Raw genomic sequence first — 16,686 nt, 5'->3', positions numbered from 1 at the left:
GCACCTTAATACCCAGTGGAATTGTCGTTTCAATTTACACAATTACCGCTGAATGGCTTTTAATAAATTCGAACACTACACCTTGCTCGCGGAGATTATTCATTATGTTTACGTATTATTATGGCTGGTTTACTGGTTTACACAAAGTTTACATGGGAAATGAGACTGAATGAGATTTCGGGTTGTTGGGTTGTTGGGTTAAATTAATTGTTACGTGGCGGAGCGGCTTTGTTTGTTTGCCTTATGCTATATATGCTCGTGTTCGGTATGATTTTATGTACAGGACTCGGAATGGTAAATGGTAGATGGTAAATAATATAGCGACCTGCATAATGGTAAAGGGCGTGTTGGTCATTCCCTCGTCGAGAGTTCGCTCGTAGGATGTCTGCGGGAATTGCGGTGGGAGATCGTTGACGTCGCGCACATTTATGACGATTGTTGTTTGATTTTCATTCAAACTGTCCGAGGCAACCAATTTCAGTTCGTACTTTATGCAAACATTAAATAAAATATATGGCCAACGCAAAATTGGTGCAGGGAAGAGAACAAAAAATTGGTAAAACAACGAAATTAAACAATAAATATAAAATGCACATAAATTACGAAGAGAACATAAAACTATTGATTAAAACTATGTGAAAGCTTGCTGGCCAATTTACAAAAGTGGAAGATGAATCTAGCGCATATCTTGTAAACGGTTTTCCACTCTTGACTTGACGGCAAATTTGCATTTTTCACATTCAATGGCGCGCTTGCTACTCATTAAATCGCGATAAATTAATTGACTTTTTCAATTATGCATTAAAAAGTGCATAGCCATTTGAAGGTGTGTATGTTAATCGACATGTTTTCAAGTCATCTTCAGTTTTAAACATAATTTATCGTAGCCCGGTTAATGATAAATCAATAGTATTACCATACTTTTCCGTAAACCGCAATTTAAATGTTTTATGTGTGCGCACTCGGTAAATAAATTTTATACGCTTTTTATAGGCCACATTTTACGGGCCATGTCCACTTTAAAATGGACAGCATTTTTTAATTGTTCAATTACTTTTCGTCATATTTTTTCACTAGCCCTAAATCAAACGAAAAAGCGGGGAATGGAACAACATGCAAATGGCTTCAAATATGTGGCATTCTTTCGAACTTAAAAAATACATTGGTTTGCCATTGTAAATACTTTTCAAATGAACCAACATTAATTTTAGTTCATTAATATTGCAGAGCAGTAAATGCCTTTAACATGTCAACAATTTGTTGCGTGAAAAAACGGGGGAAAATGGTTTTAGGCGATTCACATCATTAAAATAAATATTGGCAGTGATAAATAAAAACTAACAAATTACCTAAAACGTAGCTTGTTCTAAAAACACTTCACTCTAACATTCTAAGTGTATCTTTTGTGCAATAAAGTGTGGATCAGGCAGTTTCGGGGCGGGGAACAACTTGAAAAGGAAAACTTAACACATGCAATAATATCTAGCTGAATAAAAACTCTACTGAACAAAACAAAACTTGTGAGCTAGGTTTTAGATTCATTTTGATTCACTCATTGACCTGCAAGACGCGTTTGGGCAAATTGCGATCGTCCTCTTCGGTAATCTGGGTACGATAAGTGGGTCGCTCAAACACGGGGGGATTATCATTGACATCCTTGACATGGATAATCACGGTGGTGTAGTTCTCCTTCAAATTGTCGGAGGCGGCCAAGCGAAGTTCATACTGAACGCACAGAGAAGAACGCATTATTTGTACGCATCGATGGGATTTTCAATACTTAAAACGTGATCTTAGATCTTTTAACTATTCAATACATTCCTATGTCTACGTATAACACTGCTTACAACTTAGAACATTTTCTTACTAATATTAAGCTCCTCTATATTAAGTTCCAATTTCAATACTTTGCTGAATAAATCGAAATATTGTTTCGTTTCGTTGGAGAAAGTTTCCCTAGCCGCGTTCAATTAAAGACACGAAAATTGGATGACTGACTGCGTTTGCACTTGGCCAATTGTTCGAATTGCAATTCAATTAATGGTTGGCCATCCACGTTCTTGCCTTTGGTATTTGTCTTTTCGACCGCAGCTCGTGTAACAAAACTTGTTTGAACTTTTAAATATTTTAGCAGCCTCGCGGAGTGCGAAGCGTGTAAATTGAAATTCAAAGGGAGAGCGGGAGCGAGTTTCTTAATGAATTTTATAGTTGGTCAAGATTAGAATGGCCTTAATGCCCGGTTGGGAAGTGAAAAGGAGTTTTCTTGTCCCTATTCTAGGCACCTTTTTAAACTTTCTCCATAAAGACTTCAATTGACTCTTTCCTGCCGTTCAGTAAAATAAACTCGTGCTCTTGAAGCTTTAAGAAAAAATAATTGTACTTCTGCGGGAATGTTATGTTGTAATCCCTGCTGGCCCTATGTATTCTCAGCTTTCCAATGACATAAACAAATCTCACAGTTGACTAAGCCCGCAACGCTTATGCCATAAATATATCTGAGCTGCGAAAGAACGTTTGTCGATTACAGAGGAGTCCTCTACGGGCTTCCACTTTGCATTTTTCATTTTTTGTGAACGCGGGTTCTGTATTTCCATTTTTTCTGCTTTCTGGTTTTTTACTTACCCGGCGTCGAGTTTCGTAATCTAAAGCGCCAGCTACATAAATGGCACCCGTCATATTTTTAACCGCAAAAGCGCCGCCAATGTTGCCGCTTGTAATTTCATAGCGGATACGTGAGGCTGTGGGCGAAGGACGAATTCAGGAAAAGAAGCAAAATGGGGAGAGAAAAATGTGTGTGTAAGATAATAATTGCGGAATTCTGGGAGCATTTTTTCGGGGCCATCCAGCGGGCCCTCTACTTACACTCGTCGTGATCCTTGGCCGTTACAGTGAGCACTGTATGCTGAATGTCCTCGTTCTCGTCCACTTCGGCCTCGTACAGCGATTTGTCGAAATAGGGCGGGTTATCGTTTTTATCGGCGATGCCAATGCGTATGAATTTGGTGACTGTGGTGGGCAGAAGAGCAGAATAGCGGAGGGCGGAAAGAACACCATTTCGCTCGGTTAAATTTCTCGTTTTCAATTTGACACTCGGGAACGGTTGGTACTTCGCAATTATCACGTACTAAACACAATGAGGAAAACTTTTCCTCTGCCAGAGGAACCAGACGGAGCAACAATTTGACGCCTCTTATTGGGGCGACCAACAATTTGTTTGTCTTTTATTTAAGGCTAGATCCCCTATTTTCATTGCTTTTCATGCGTGGGAGATTCAAACGCGCTTCGCATACTAAGCAGCCTGGGATATTTTGAACTTCCGATTTTTATTTGCATGTGCGATGATGTAATTTATTTGATATTCATGGATTTTACATTTGATCACAGACACAGAATTGAGTGAGCAGTAATGCGGTCGCAAATGAATTCGAGCGGCATTTCATATTCAGCCCATTTAAGCCTCTTGTCTTGAGTATTCAATCGCATAATTAACTATTATTACCTCTGCAATGTTAGACAACACCTATTGTGGCTGCTGAAATTGCTACGAATTCACTCAAATTAAATTCAAATTATCCCAAAAAAGACCTCCCATTCTGCCCGATTTGCATCCGAGTATTCAGGTGATTTAGTATGCCAGGTCGGGTAAATAGAGCAAGGAAAACTCCAAGTGGAGTACAATCTCGTAGTTGTGGGCGGAGGGATGGACAATGGACAAACAAAGCCAGTGACAATGAGACATATCACTGAGCAGAGATGTCAGGCAGGCAGTAAATTACATATATCATGTATAATTGCAGCAATAACAACGCTGGACAGAGCCAGTGCGTTTTAATTAAATAAATGCAAAGACCATTGGACCAAACGAAAACCTGAAGAGTACACACAAATCTATGGCAACAGATGCGACCAAACTTTTGCCGCTTAGCAGCCCATTTAGGACTTGCGTGCTGCACAGGGGAAATTTGGGCCAGCAAACATGAAATTAAATTCAATTTTAATTTCACAAGGAATCCCCAATTGTACTACTTAAATGCATTCATCTATATATATATAAAAGTGTATCTAAAACTATTTTGATGAAACTAACATTCACACTTTGCGATATTTTCTCTCAGTTTAATAGGAGCTCGACACAAATGTTTCTGTTTATCAATTTGCTTAGCAATCCTGAGAAGGACAACACAGGAAACTTTCCCTTGTGCCTGCGTGTTTGTGTTTCGGTTTATAATTTAGCTGCCTTGACTGGGCACTATCTGTGTGCAAGAATTATGCACATTTGCTGGCGCTGCAGGTTGACAACTCCCATTGCAGCCGGGCTCACATGGCGTATGTGTGATAAGTTCCTTGCCCTTGCAATCCCGTGCAATCCCACCGTGGCGCTTAAATTAGCAAATGTTTGTGACCAATTTTGAATTAAATTTATTGCAAAACATTGCTAATTGCCAACTCGACTGTGGCTTGCTTTCTATGTGACGACATTTTAATTAAAACTTGGCAAAACCCTGTTGCTAGGCTGCTATTAAATGCAAATAATACGAGTATACAGCGTATTTATCAACATTAATGCTTTAGTCAAAGACCCTGCATTTGCAAGATGAAAATTTTTGTATTCCCATTACTCGTTCTTTCTGAATACTCAAAGGATTTTTGTTTTACCCAGCATGCTTTAATTAACCGAGATACATCATTAAAAATAATCACTCGACATCAAAACGGAAATTGTATACAGTTGCTTCGAAACCTGAACGTAAGTTCTATACTCCTCAATTGAGTGACTTCTCTATAATTAATAGGTGTGAAAACTGCAACCCTTGAGTGTGTGCAAATTCTGCAAATTTATACGATTTTACAAAGATTTTCATTTAATTTTCGCCGTAATTTCTGCCTGACTTTTTAACGTCAAAAATCAATTTGCCTGTATGCAGATGAGGTGAGCTTCCGCGGAACAATACCAAACACAATATATATTGATTGCTGATGCTTAACATATAAATATTTCATGTTGCCTCATATATATTTTTGGCGCAGATTTTTTCCGCATGCCATCCACTTCTTTGAGTTCCTCGTGCTCGGATAAATGAAATTTTATGAGTTTTTATTAAGCACATTGCCGGGATGTGTGGAATTTAAAGCGCAATATAAGCGAAATATAATGTACGGGGTGAAACATTTTACAATAACGAAAACACCCGAGGCCAAGTCAAAAGTTAACCCATTTTGGAAAGCTTTTATCCTTTCGCCCTTATCGGCTTACGAGGAGAAGCCCAGCCCTTGAAATACTTTATCTATTTATCTAACACCAATTTTATTGCATTCTTCAACCCGACCGCACTCCCATAAACTAACTCGGAATCAAATAGAAGATATCCCATTGAGCTTTCCAGCTTTCTGACACACACTCGCCCACTGACACACAACGAGTTTGATGGTGAATTGTGTGTGCAATGTTTGGACAGCTGCTGGGGATTCCCCTTTGGGTTTGGAGAGGTTGGGCGTTCCTGTTCCTCCAGGATCTCAAGTCCTTTGTGCAGCCTTAAGAGCTGACATTGAAGCAATTTGGGTTAACTGCAGCCGAGTGGCGAAATCAAAGTCATCTTTATCACATATTTAACTCGGGGAAAATGTGTCACATTCGCTTTCTCTTTGCCGAATAAATAGTGTTCAATAAATATGGATATTTCTTCTTTTTTTTTCTTGCCCCCGAAAAGCTGCCACGCTTAGCTGCACAAATGCCACATGCCACGCCCCCTTCCAATTCGAGTGTCATAAATTTATGCGCTATTTTCGCTTGTTCAGGCATTCCGCCACCCAAACATATTTATATATGTATATGCACTACGTGATGTGGCACAATGTCAAAATCAAAGACGCCATATTTTTCCCCAGCTTTCCTTAACAGTTTTTCCGGGCACCCATTCCATTTTTTCGCTTTGCGCTTCTTTGGCGAGCAAAGTTTATCGACGAGTTTCGCACTTGAATGAATTTTAACGATATTAAACAGCACAATGAAAGAAGGAAAATAAACAATTACAGGAGTCGGGAAAAATACCTACTTGTATATAAGGATTCCTTTAGCATCGGGACTTTAAGTTACGAAGAAACTTTCAAGATATAGTAAAATATTTATAAAACTCATTTTTGAAATTTAATGCTATTCAATTTCCAATTCCTTGCGTTCTGCGCTGTGTGAACTGTATCAGTTTCCTTGCTTACCTAAGGTAAAAACTAATTGGCCGATGCAGTTTTCCCCTACCCATTTCGTTTTATGATCGCCGCTGTTGCAAAGGCAACACAATGTACGATATAAAAGGAAATCACTGACCATCCGCATCCGCATCCGCTTGTGGTGTATGGCGTATGTGGTATGGGGTATGGGCCATTAATGGAGCTTAATGTGGCCGGGCTATAAAGAAGAGCTAACTGCATGTCCGAAGCTAATGCCAGCGAAGGGGAAACTGTGGCATCTAAATTGTTGCAAAAATATTTTATTGCAATTCTTAAGCCCCAGCTCGTAAAAACTTGTTCAACTGCATTTTGTCGCTTGGCTGCTGCAGCTGCTGATTTTTTTATGATTGTGGTTGGTTGCCTGTCTGTCAGTTTTCCTGTCTGCCCCACTGACTGGCAGCTGTTCCGTGCTGTTCGTCCTTCGTCCTTGGATTCAAAAAAGAAGTATAAATATAAATGCACCACATGCGAGGTCTTCAACAATGTTTCTGCGGTTCATTCGGATATTTGTGGGCCTGCCAGTGTCATGTGTATATGATTGTCCTGTTTGTGGTCATTGAGGTTTTTCTTTTTCACATCACCAAATTTTGTGTGTTCACACTTTTACCAATTACCGACTAATTTGCGCCCCCGAAAAGATTCCAGGGCACTTTTTAATTAGTTTAAATGCCAGTCAGGCAGTCAGCCTTCAGGCACAGCCACAAAAAAGCCATTAAAATCAATTGACAGACCAGGCAACTCCAACTCCGGTCCCCGGAAAGTCAACAAGAAAATGCTGTCACGTACTAACAGCTAATTTATGAACCCAAAATTTGGCAGGACATTAATTGATAAAGAATAATACGAAGTATATATATTGGACCCAGGTGGATGATAAATTGTTCCGTGAAAAATCCCCTTCACATTCTCTTTAAGAAATTGAAACACCAAACTGAATACAAAATAGCAATGGACCGAAATAACATTTTGGGCAGGCAGACCAACGATGCTGGCGACAAGAGGCAAACGAGTTTTCCTGGGGGCCTGTTGCGGTTTTTGTGGCCAGCAGAAGGAAAGTGAGAATAAGAAACATTTCTCCCTTTGCTGATGACAGTTGGCCCAAAGATGGGCCCAGAGTCGTGTTCCCGCCCCCGGAACAGTTGTCATTGCAGTTGTACGAGTATCTGTATCTGCTGCATACGATTGTACAATTACCAAATGGCCATAATTCTGTTCTGACCAAAAACTAGTGACCCTGTTCTTGCACTTGACTTGTTTATGCTGGTGCTGGTCTCGGTCCCCGGCGAATTTATGCCGACAACAGAAGCAGCTTTTGCATAATGAATGGCCAAAATGGGTTAGCCATTTGGGGGACCAGAGTGGTACCCTCACTATTGCCAGTTGTCGCCACTCGAGCGGGATTCGTTTCAGTTTCGACAGTTCGACATCGCAAATTGACTGCCAGAAAACTTCGCCAGCTGTCAATGGAGTTTAAGAAAAATCAGCTAGAACTTTTAAACACTCTGGGAAAATGTACATGGTACAGAAATTCACCTTCTAAAAGCAAAAACCTTTTATATTCAGATATCTAGAGACGAATTTTAGAGTTTAAAGATTCAACAATTTCAGAAAGAGCGAACATTTTATTTCCTTTTTTGAAAGGAGTAATAAATGATAAATTTCAAGTTGGTATATTTCAGTTTTCAGGCTTAAAATCTGTTTTTTCTTGAACAACTTTATTCCCAGTGTTCCCACAAAGCTCTCAAGTGTCGCTAAACTACGTCAAGTGGACAAAGTGCTATATCACTGGAAACTTGCCAGTGCACCTGCTGCCTTTCGGGCCAAGGGACGACTAATCATCCTGAAAGGACAGCGGTGGAAGTTGCGGCCCTCGTGTCATAGTTTAAATTATGTGCGCAACTTTGGCCAAACTTTTAATAGCATCCACAGCTTGCCAATCGAACGGTGTAAACATGTCGAGCATTTTAGCCCGTTCCCTCTATCACGGCATATGCTCAATATGCCCAATGATTGGCTACACTATCCCGCAAAAGGGGGAGCGGAAAAGCGAGTAGTTGGCCGAAATGCGTGCCTCGCATTCAGAAGTCTCTTTCCGAGGTAAATGAGTTTTCCACCGCATCGCAGTGAAGCATTAAATTGTATCTCTCGAGCGAAACTTTCAGCGCAACCGTCCAAGAATATTCCAGAGTTTTCACCAAGTATTCCGAGCAAAAGCGACAGGTGGACGCGGCCTGACGAAATAAACCAATTTAAGTTGATGGCCACGGTGAATACTTTAAAGGCTGTCGAACCTCAGACAATGAACTAAGATCCAGAGGGGAAAAATGGAGAAAAGTGCCCAACAAATTAGAAGGCCATTAATAAAAATTACTGGCTGGGCTCTTTGTCAAGCCAGCGTAGCAGCTCTTCAGTTTTCTCTCGAGTCTCAATGGCGAATGTCTGTCGGTAATGAGAGACACCAATAACATCAGACAGCAATAACATCTCAGACGGTTCGGCATTGTATACACAAATGGAGATAATTATCCTGCTCGAACGGCCATTAGGCATCGAGTGGCTGGCCATGCTAAGGACGGCATTCGGAGTTTGATAAACTCAAATTAATTACATTGATTTATGCCATTCCAGGCATGCGAGACCAGAGTCACGCGTGACTTATCGACACTTGTCGCTGGAGTGACACCGCCAACGCCTCGTGGTTTCGAGTTTTTCCACAAATAAGGCAGGACGAAGGACGAAGCACGAAGAAGGCAGCATCAATCCCCGGCATCAATCAATTTTTTGCAGCAATTTATCAAACTATTTCACTGCGATACGATTTAAATTGTTGCCTAGTTTTGCGGCGGCACGTCCGCAAATTGCTTATTTTACTCTAGACGTTTTCTCTCTATTTATGTGGCGCGATTGTACTGAATGCATACACTTCTCAAAAAACCTGAATTTATTAATTTTGATCTTTTAGAAACATAGTTTTGGAGCCCCAAGCTAGCACTGCAGTTGGATTTTATGAGAGTTTCATTTTAGTGTGGGACTGCATAAAGGCATTCGCTGTATACCAATAATAAGTATAACATATTATGCAATTTAATTTTCCTGATTTTTTTTCTAGTGCACGCTTATATTTACTTCACTTTTTGCGAGAAATCACATCAACAATGTCGTGCGCATGTTTTGTCAATAATATTTTCCATTTGATTGATGTTCTTGCCATAAAAACCATTGAAATGTGCTTCAAATGGAGATGGAATATGGCAGGGGTGAAGCCATCGATGGGGACACATCGGTGTACATGTATGAAGGATATCCTATGCGGTCTGTGGGATGCAGGATGTGTGCGGAGTGTTCATAAAACGTCTCCAGACTCGGGTCCTGTCTGTGTGGCACTGTTACTTTCCACTGGCAGCTGGTGCTGCGAACGAACAATGTTTTGGCTTTTATGGTCGCAAATTCATTGTTGGTGCGACGAAGGCTTCTCCTGTATCTACATCGGCCAACTAACTATAAATATTGTTTATGTCCTTGCGGTCGGAGCCGTATTACACAATGTTTGTTGCGTCTACAATTTCTGGTTTATGTTGGGTCGCCACCTCAGCAGTTGTATTTAAGTTGGAGTTATCTAAATACCCGGATCCAATAACTTAAAATAAGCAACTTGAACTTCAATAGAACTAAGAAGCACCTGTTTAACCTTTATTTGCGCTAACTATTTGCGGGGGATGTCCCTGTGAGTCAACTGTTTTTTTCAACATAAATCCAAACTCAAATATGCAATTCAAATAGAAGAATATTCGTTTCGTATGAATATGGCAAACCATTCCAATGACAAACCAAAATTCCTTGGCAACGGAAACATGGCTTATCTGGGCCACACGGATTTATAGATATAATGTTTCTCTATTCATCTACCAATTCCCATTTCCATTCCCATTCCCATTCCCATTTCGAGTTTGTTTCAAATATGTGCAATGAAATTATTTGTGTAACTGAAACAATAGGGCGCATGGCGCTCAGATGCTAGTTAGTCGGCTCCAAAATATTTGTTTTTCATATTTGATCTCACTAGCTGTTGTTGGGTTTATATATTTCATAGGCAGTTCTGGTCGCGGAAATGGAAATGCAAGATATGTATGTGAAATGTTTAGATTTCCATTTCCATCCGTTGACCGTTCAGTTTTGCGTAAAAATTAAAGTGTCAGCATCGGGTACTGCACCACCTAGCGTATGCGCAATGTTTTCAGAATTGGGTCCTTACTGTGTGTGTTACATTTTCCTGTGGCAAGGCCAGAACACAAATATACTTGCTATTTTTGTGTGCGAGTGTTCCCACAACAGTCATGCATATTTTTAGGAATTCTGTATTCCTTGCAACTATCGGTAGTTCGTTTCGTTTCCATTGTGTTTTATTGACCCTAGCACATGAAAGTTTCCGGCTTTCCTTCACTTCCCTTTACGCTCGTTGTTTTCTTTATAAGCTGCTTAAAGTTGAAGGGGATTGCACATAAAGTTAACTTCACCGAACTTTAGCGCCAAAGTAATTAAAGTTTCTGCTCGATGCGGTCAAACGAAGTACCAACCTTACCTGGGTGCGGTTTTTATAGAGGAGTTGCGATAGGAAGTGCTATTTGCTTACCTGCAATCAAACGTAAGAAGGGGAAATTGGATTTATTAACAGATCAAAAAGCATTGAGCTTACGAATATAATGGCTGCTCTCTTAATATCTAAATTTTTGACCAAACCCTTCAAAGATATTAAAATCATCCCAGTTGCTACAAATATGGGTTTATTTGTTTGCATATTAGTATATATTCGCAGGCAATTTCAATGACTTGCAACATCTTAAAGAAATAGGGACTTAGCTACTTATTATACTAACTTCAGTTTGCAAAACAAAAACCTTAGTATTGAGTGTAATTACAGCTTAATACAGCTTCAGTGAAATGAATTTCCATTATGTGTCTTTGAATAACATAAAACATGTTTGTTTAACATCAGGAAGTCTGCACTTGACATTAGAGACTCTTTGTGGTGTTAGATTTTATGCTTTTGTGTCGCAAATTAAATTTTCCGCCACATAAAGCGGGTCTAAACCGGGTTTTTTATTTACACATTTGTTTCAATTATCAGGTACTGGTTTTCTTTCCTATTGCTTTTTCCAACTCGTCATGTTTGGTAAATCAGAGGCAAAGCAGGGATTATTCCTGAGTTGCATAATCTGAGCTTGACGTGAGCGACAATGACAACAATGGTAACAAAAGTGACAATGAAAAGCAGGAAAGCGGGAAATTCCACTGCCAGGATAGGGCAGGATGGAAAAACTGCCACGTAATCAGATTAAAAGTGCGAAAAAGAAAGAGAGCTTTGGCTCTGGCTTTGTAAGAACGATTTCTGATTCACCGATTCACCTTTTCCACCGCTTAAGTCTGGGTTTGTTTGTTTTGCGACCCAATTAGTTCGGACTGAGGGATTGGGTTTTCACTAACGTCTATGTTTTCCGGCAGTTGCACGACTACATTTATGGTGTGCCAGGGGGGAGCTTTTGCCATTCTCAGCTGTATTTCATTAACTTTTATTTGTTTTAATTATCGCTTCAGAAATAAATAGAAAACAACGCTCATTTTCATTTAACCGGAATGGCCAACACGAGATAGCGAGTGCGGCGTGAAAGAGACGGACGACTGTGTCGCTAAGCCAGCTTCATCCTAAGCAACAACAAGAAGGGCAAAAAATATAAAGCTGGCGAAATAGCATAAAATATTGTAAAACAGCGCTCTCTGTTGCATTTTAATTACATTTGCATAAGATGCAGCTTATCTGCCCCTTGCCATGCTTCGTTGCAGTTTTCAGTTTGCGCAAGGCGGCAGCACTAAAACCTTTCGATATACAAGTGCGAGTACATATATAAAGTATGTTTCTTCCCACTATTTAGGGTCCTTTAAATTAAAGCGCGCAATTTTACACTACACACCAGGCTCACATATTTTGACATTAAAAATTGCAATTGCAATCTACTTAGCACAGAAAGTTCTACTTAAAATGAGCAAAAATGTGTCCTGCCACTCACTTAATTACTTACAAAAAATGCCAAAAGTGCCGAATGTGTTTCCTGCCCCTTCACAAGTGACCAATCGCAACACTCACAACAAGGACGAGGGCCATCCTCTTCCTCTCATGCCATCATCATCAGCCGCCGCATTGTCATTTGGTGACAGTTTGTTCAAACAATTTGCGCAAAAACTCTGAGCATTTAACAAATACCCAGAGAGCGAAAAGAAACAAAAAATATCCAAATAGTTGCTGCATTGTGGGAATGTGGCTGCAAAAATGCTCGCAAAAACAACTGGCAACAAAAAATTATATAAATAAAAGCGAGTCAACAATCTCGCAACACGCTGCAAGTGGCAGTGCACATTTTTATCAACATTTCGTGTGCAGCACGCACATGAATGTGGGCGAGGCACGTCTCACTGATTAATTGCACTTTGGTTTGGGAATTTCAGTTGCGAGTACAAAATATTGGTTAGCTCTAACTATGGAAATAATATTGCTTGTAAATTTGCACAAAGGTTTTAATCAAAAAACACAGATGTCTTCAGCTAAAATTAAAACCCAAAAACATTTTTTCTTAATTTCCTTTGCTTTGTTCACTGCTGAGTTTATTGGATTAAAGGCTGAATTAAGAGCAAGGCCCATCCTTCTTTTACTTCTTCCATCCTTGGCACTCGCTATTTACCTTACGTGTTCACATTTAGTTCATTTGTTTGTGCAGCTTCCACTCAATATGTTCGAGGAGCCGTTACTGTTGTGGCTTATTTCATTATCCCAGCCCACACAGGACCCAGTCCACACAGGCCATGGGTTTTTCCTGCTGATAGTGCACAAGGACGATAGGAGAGAAAAGAAAGCCATCGAGGGAAGGTGGATTGTGGACGGTGGACGGTGGCTCGGGCCAAGTCAGCTCGACTTGATTTGGCTTTTGGGTGCGTGTTTGCAGAAGCTGACCTCAATGTCCTGACTTCGCCCAGCACACTTCGTGTGGCAATCAGTGAACTGCTGGAGAATTTACTGCCCAATGTGCTGGTAAAATCACAGGCGGTTCAATAAAATATACACGTGAATGTGCCTGCCGGGCTTTTCATATCCAATCCTTTGCTTGTCCTTGGCAAAAGCTTTTTGCTAATTTGTTGCCAGTTGGCCAGGTTTTTAAAGCAGCTGGCCAAGTGCTGATAATAATTTTCTCACCCCGTCTCTGCGCAAAATCGACTAAAAGAAAGGAAGCTCAATTTTCGTACACAGCAAACTCAATTAGCTCTTCAGCTATTTTGATTACAAACTTTTATGAGTTATGGGACTCAATTGTGGGTCACAAAAACAAGTAGAAATAGAAGTAACACTTGCAAGGCTTTGTCCTGCCGGCTGCAAGGAGGTCGAAAGTTAAACGAGAGTCGAGGACGTGGCCGTGGGTGTGCGATAAAACGAAGATGATGCCGCTCCCAACAATTGCACTCCTGGCATTGTGACTGCCAGGAAGTCGGGAAGTCGGGAAGCCAAGGACAATAAGCACCCTTACCATCATAGTGGTAATAATAGAGAAAAGTAAGCAATGCTACTTGGCAAATGGAGCTTGTGTTTGCTTTCAGACAAAAGGAAAACGAATTAAAGACTGGCAGGTCTTGGTCTTATTCCGGTTAATCAATAATACATTTGACCAAATGTGTACTACTCTAAATTTAGTCGTTTTGTAAATTGAAAAAACTAAATATGTTTGAAAATAAACATCATTTGTATAGCTTAACCTAATGCTGAGTGGAATACTTAGGCGCTAGTTCTGGACCAACGAACTGCGAAACAAGAAATGTGGCGGCCCTCGCCGCGTATGCGTTATATGAATTTCAGAGACACGTGCTTGGGCTTATCTAAGGAAACTTTTGGCCCAGCTTTTTTTATTGTCCGCCTCACAACGAAGCCAGTTCCCTGGCTTCCCACGTTTTCTCCCTTGCCGTGGTCGCAGGACATTCTGCAGGACATTTATACTTGTTATGAGGCCGGTGCCAAGGGGACTCCAATCCAAGTGGCAACACTTGAGCTCAATTGTCTGAACGCTGACAATGCGAACTAGTCGGGGAGTTGTGGAGTCGGGGGCAGGGACACACACAAAAGGATAACGGCAGGGAGCATTTGTGTTTGGCTTTCGGAAAACACTTTAAGGACTTCTTCCATCACCTGCACTCTCAATTAAATCATCATCTGGAAGTCAAAGTTTTTTCGAGGAAATCAAGCTCGACAGGAATCAAAGGCCTCGGGACAGAGTTCAACTTTCGATGAGGCCATAAAATTTTGCAGCCACGCAAGTTTTGCAGTATCTGGCATTTTATGGCATTTGTGGCAAAAGTTTTTGTTTTTCCTCTGCTTTGCAATTGGTATTTGGTTGCGTGTATCAGCATTTATGGTATTTCAATTTGTTTTGTTTGTGATTTTATTAGTTTGTTTTTTCGCCTTCATTTTATGATTATTTTTATATTTTTGAATAGGAGGTAGGAGCTTTAATCTTTTTTTTTTGAGAAAAAACATTTTTTAATTAAAATCGTCTAATGTTTATACTCAAAAAGATATATTTTTAGTTGGATCTTTAGTTTTTTATTTAGTTATTTAGATTTAAAAAAAAGTTATCCGAGCTCCTGAAATAAATTACTTTTCACCGCGCCAAACTGTTGAAAAAGTCAACTTTTGCTCGTTTTAATTAGTTTGCATATACGCAGCGATTCTTAGTCAACATTCGTCCTCGACACACGCGGCGTATGCGCAATGCGAAATCCACAATTGCATAATGACTTAATTAAAGTTTTCCCACTAAATAACACCGACGCCGCCACGCTCAGATAATTAATGCAAAATCTTTAACACGCATTAACAATTCCAAGTTTGTCGGCGCATAATAATCAACTCAAGTTGTGGAAAAACTTTGCCGTTTATTATCATCATCGCCAGGTAAAATCATATTGCACACACAGATTGCAATGCATCTTAATGAGCGCGCAGCAGGCAAGTTGGCCAAAAAACAAGACGATGGGGAAAATGCCTTAAAGGTAGCCGAGATGAGGAAGTGCACGCCCTCAAGTCCACTCAACCAGAAAGATTCCCTCTGAACTTCTGTGTTCGTTCCTCGATTCTTGATTCTCAGTTCACTTGTAAGCGGCTTTAAGTTGGCGTGAAAATTGTTGAGGCAAGTTTCGAGAAGTTTTCTTTTCTCCATTTTAGAAGCCGCTTCGTTTCTTTGATCAATTAGGGGAAGCGAGAGGGCGAGAAAGGGTCTGTCTATATAAAGTAAAATTTGTAGGTGAAAGGTGGGCAAGATTTTTTGGTCTCTGGCAAGTGTTTCCCTCACCGCTGGGATAACGAGATTTTCGCCTATTTTCTTTGTATTTTCCTGCGCCTGTTTTAATGTGATAAAGGTCGCCGTGTGACAGCTGGTCGAGCTAATAAAGTTTCGCACAGATTGCGCTCAAAAAAAGTAGGGAGTTATTAGAGTATTAAGTGGGTGAAATGGGAGATACCCTTCGCAAATAGGAATGATAATTATTGCGGAATATTTACAGAACTGGTAAAATGTTAAAGAAGTCAGTAGTTTTTTTGTATTTCCAGATAAATATTATTTTATGTGTGATATAATTAAAATAACAAGTATTAAGTATTTAAATTTGTATTAATAGGTATAGCCACTCCGCCCAATTTAACAAAAACAGGGTGGGACCCAGATAAAATGATATGAGATACAAAAGTTCAATACATGCCAAAGCTTATCTGTCCACCTTTCCAATAAGACCCTCGTTGTCCACCCTGCTGTTGACATTACCTTTTCTGGCTGTCACAAACAAAAACTTTTTAGAGGGTGATAATTGTCAAATTATCGCACAAAACCTCCAACCTCAAATCCTCCAAGGATCAGAACCATGCGTTGGATGAGGGGAGAACGCCATTTCGGTCTGGACAATCTAGTAGCGTCGACTAATTGTAATGCATTTTTCAATTTTCCCAACCTCCCGAGCACACACATGGCGAAAAGCTCGACTTTTCGCCAGGCTCTGATGGATGATGCACACTCCTTGTTGTCATTCATCACAGAAGTCGGAAATGGAAACGCGTTTTCTGCGGTCAAAGTTGGACTTTTCCACATGTCTCTCACACAAGATTTTCGAACCCCAACCCAGATGAGTTGTGTGTGAATTGACTTTAACGCGATGGAAAGTTGAAGAAGGGTAAATCCTATAATGACTGTTTTGAAATCCGTGTGCTCAATCAATCGAAAGTGTTCAAATTACGGGTAACCGGATTCATCTGATAGCAAGGCTTTGACCATTTAAATTAATCCCACTGGGCCTTTTGATGCTGGGCCATAGCTATTTACATATTGTTTTTCACATCCTAGTCGAAAATTAAATCTAATTACAGCTGCCGCATTTGAG

General features: G+C 40.2%; 1 protein-coding gene across 1 annotated transcript in view; it reads right to left on the bottom strand.

The window, feature by feature from the left end:
• LOC122613404 (neural-cadherin) overlaps positions 1-16,686 on the bottom strand; it is an 87,754-nt gene that overhangs the window by 18,267 nt on the left and 52,801 nt on the right. Inside the window, 3 exon segments of the mRNA XM_043787564.1 lie at positions 1,561-1,725; positions 2,623-2,738; positions 2,863-3,006. Of these exon segments, the coding sequence (XP_043643499.1) occupies positions 1,561-1,725; positions 2,623-2,738; positions 2,863-3,006 (425 nt within the window).

Source organism: Drosophila teissieri, chromosome 2R (assembly GCF_016746235.2).
Source record: "Drosophila teissieri strain GT53w chromosome 2R, Prin_Dtei_1.1, whole genome shotgun sequence".
Taxonomy (NCBI): Eukaryota; Metazoa; Arthropoda; class Insecta; order Diptera; family Drosophilidae; genus Drosophila; species Drosophila teissieri.
The sequence above is the reverse complement of the archived record's forward strand: the minus strand, read 5'-3'. Positions and strand labels throughout refer to the sequence as shown.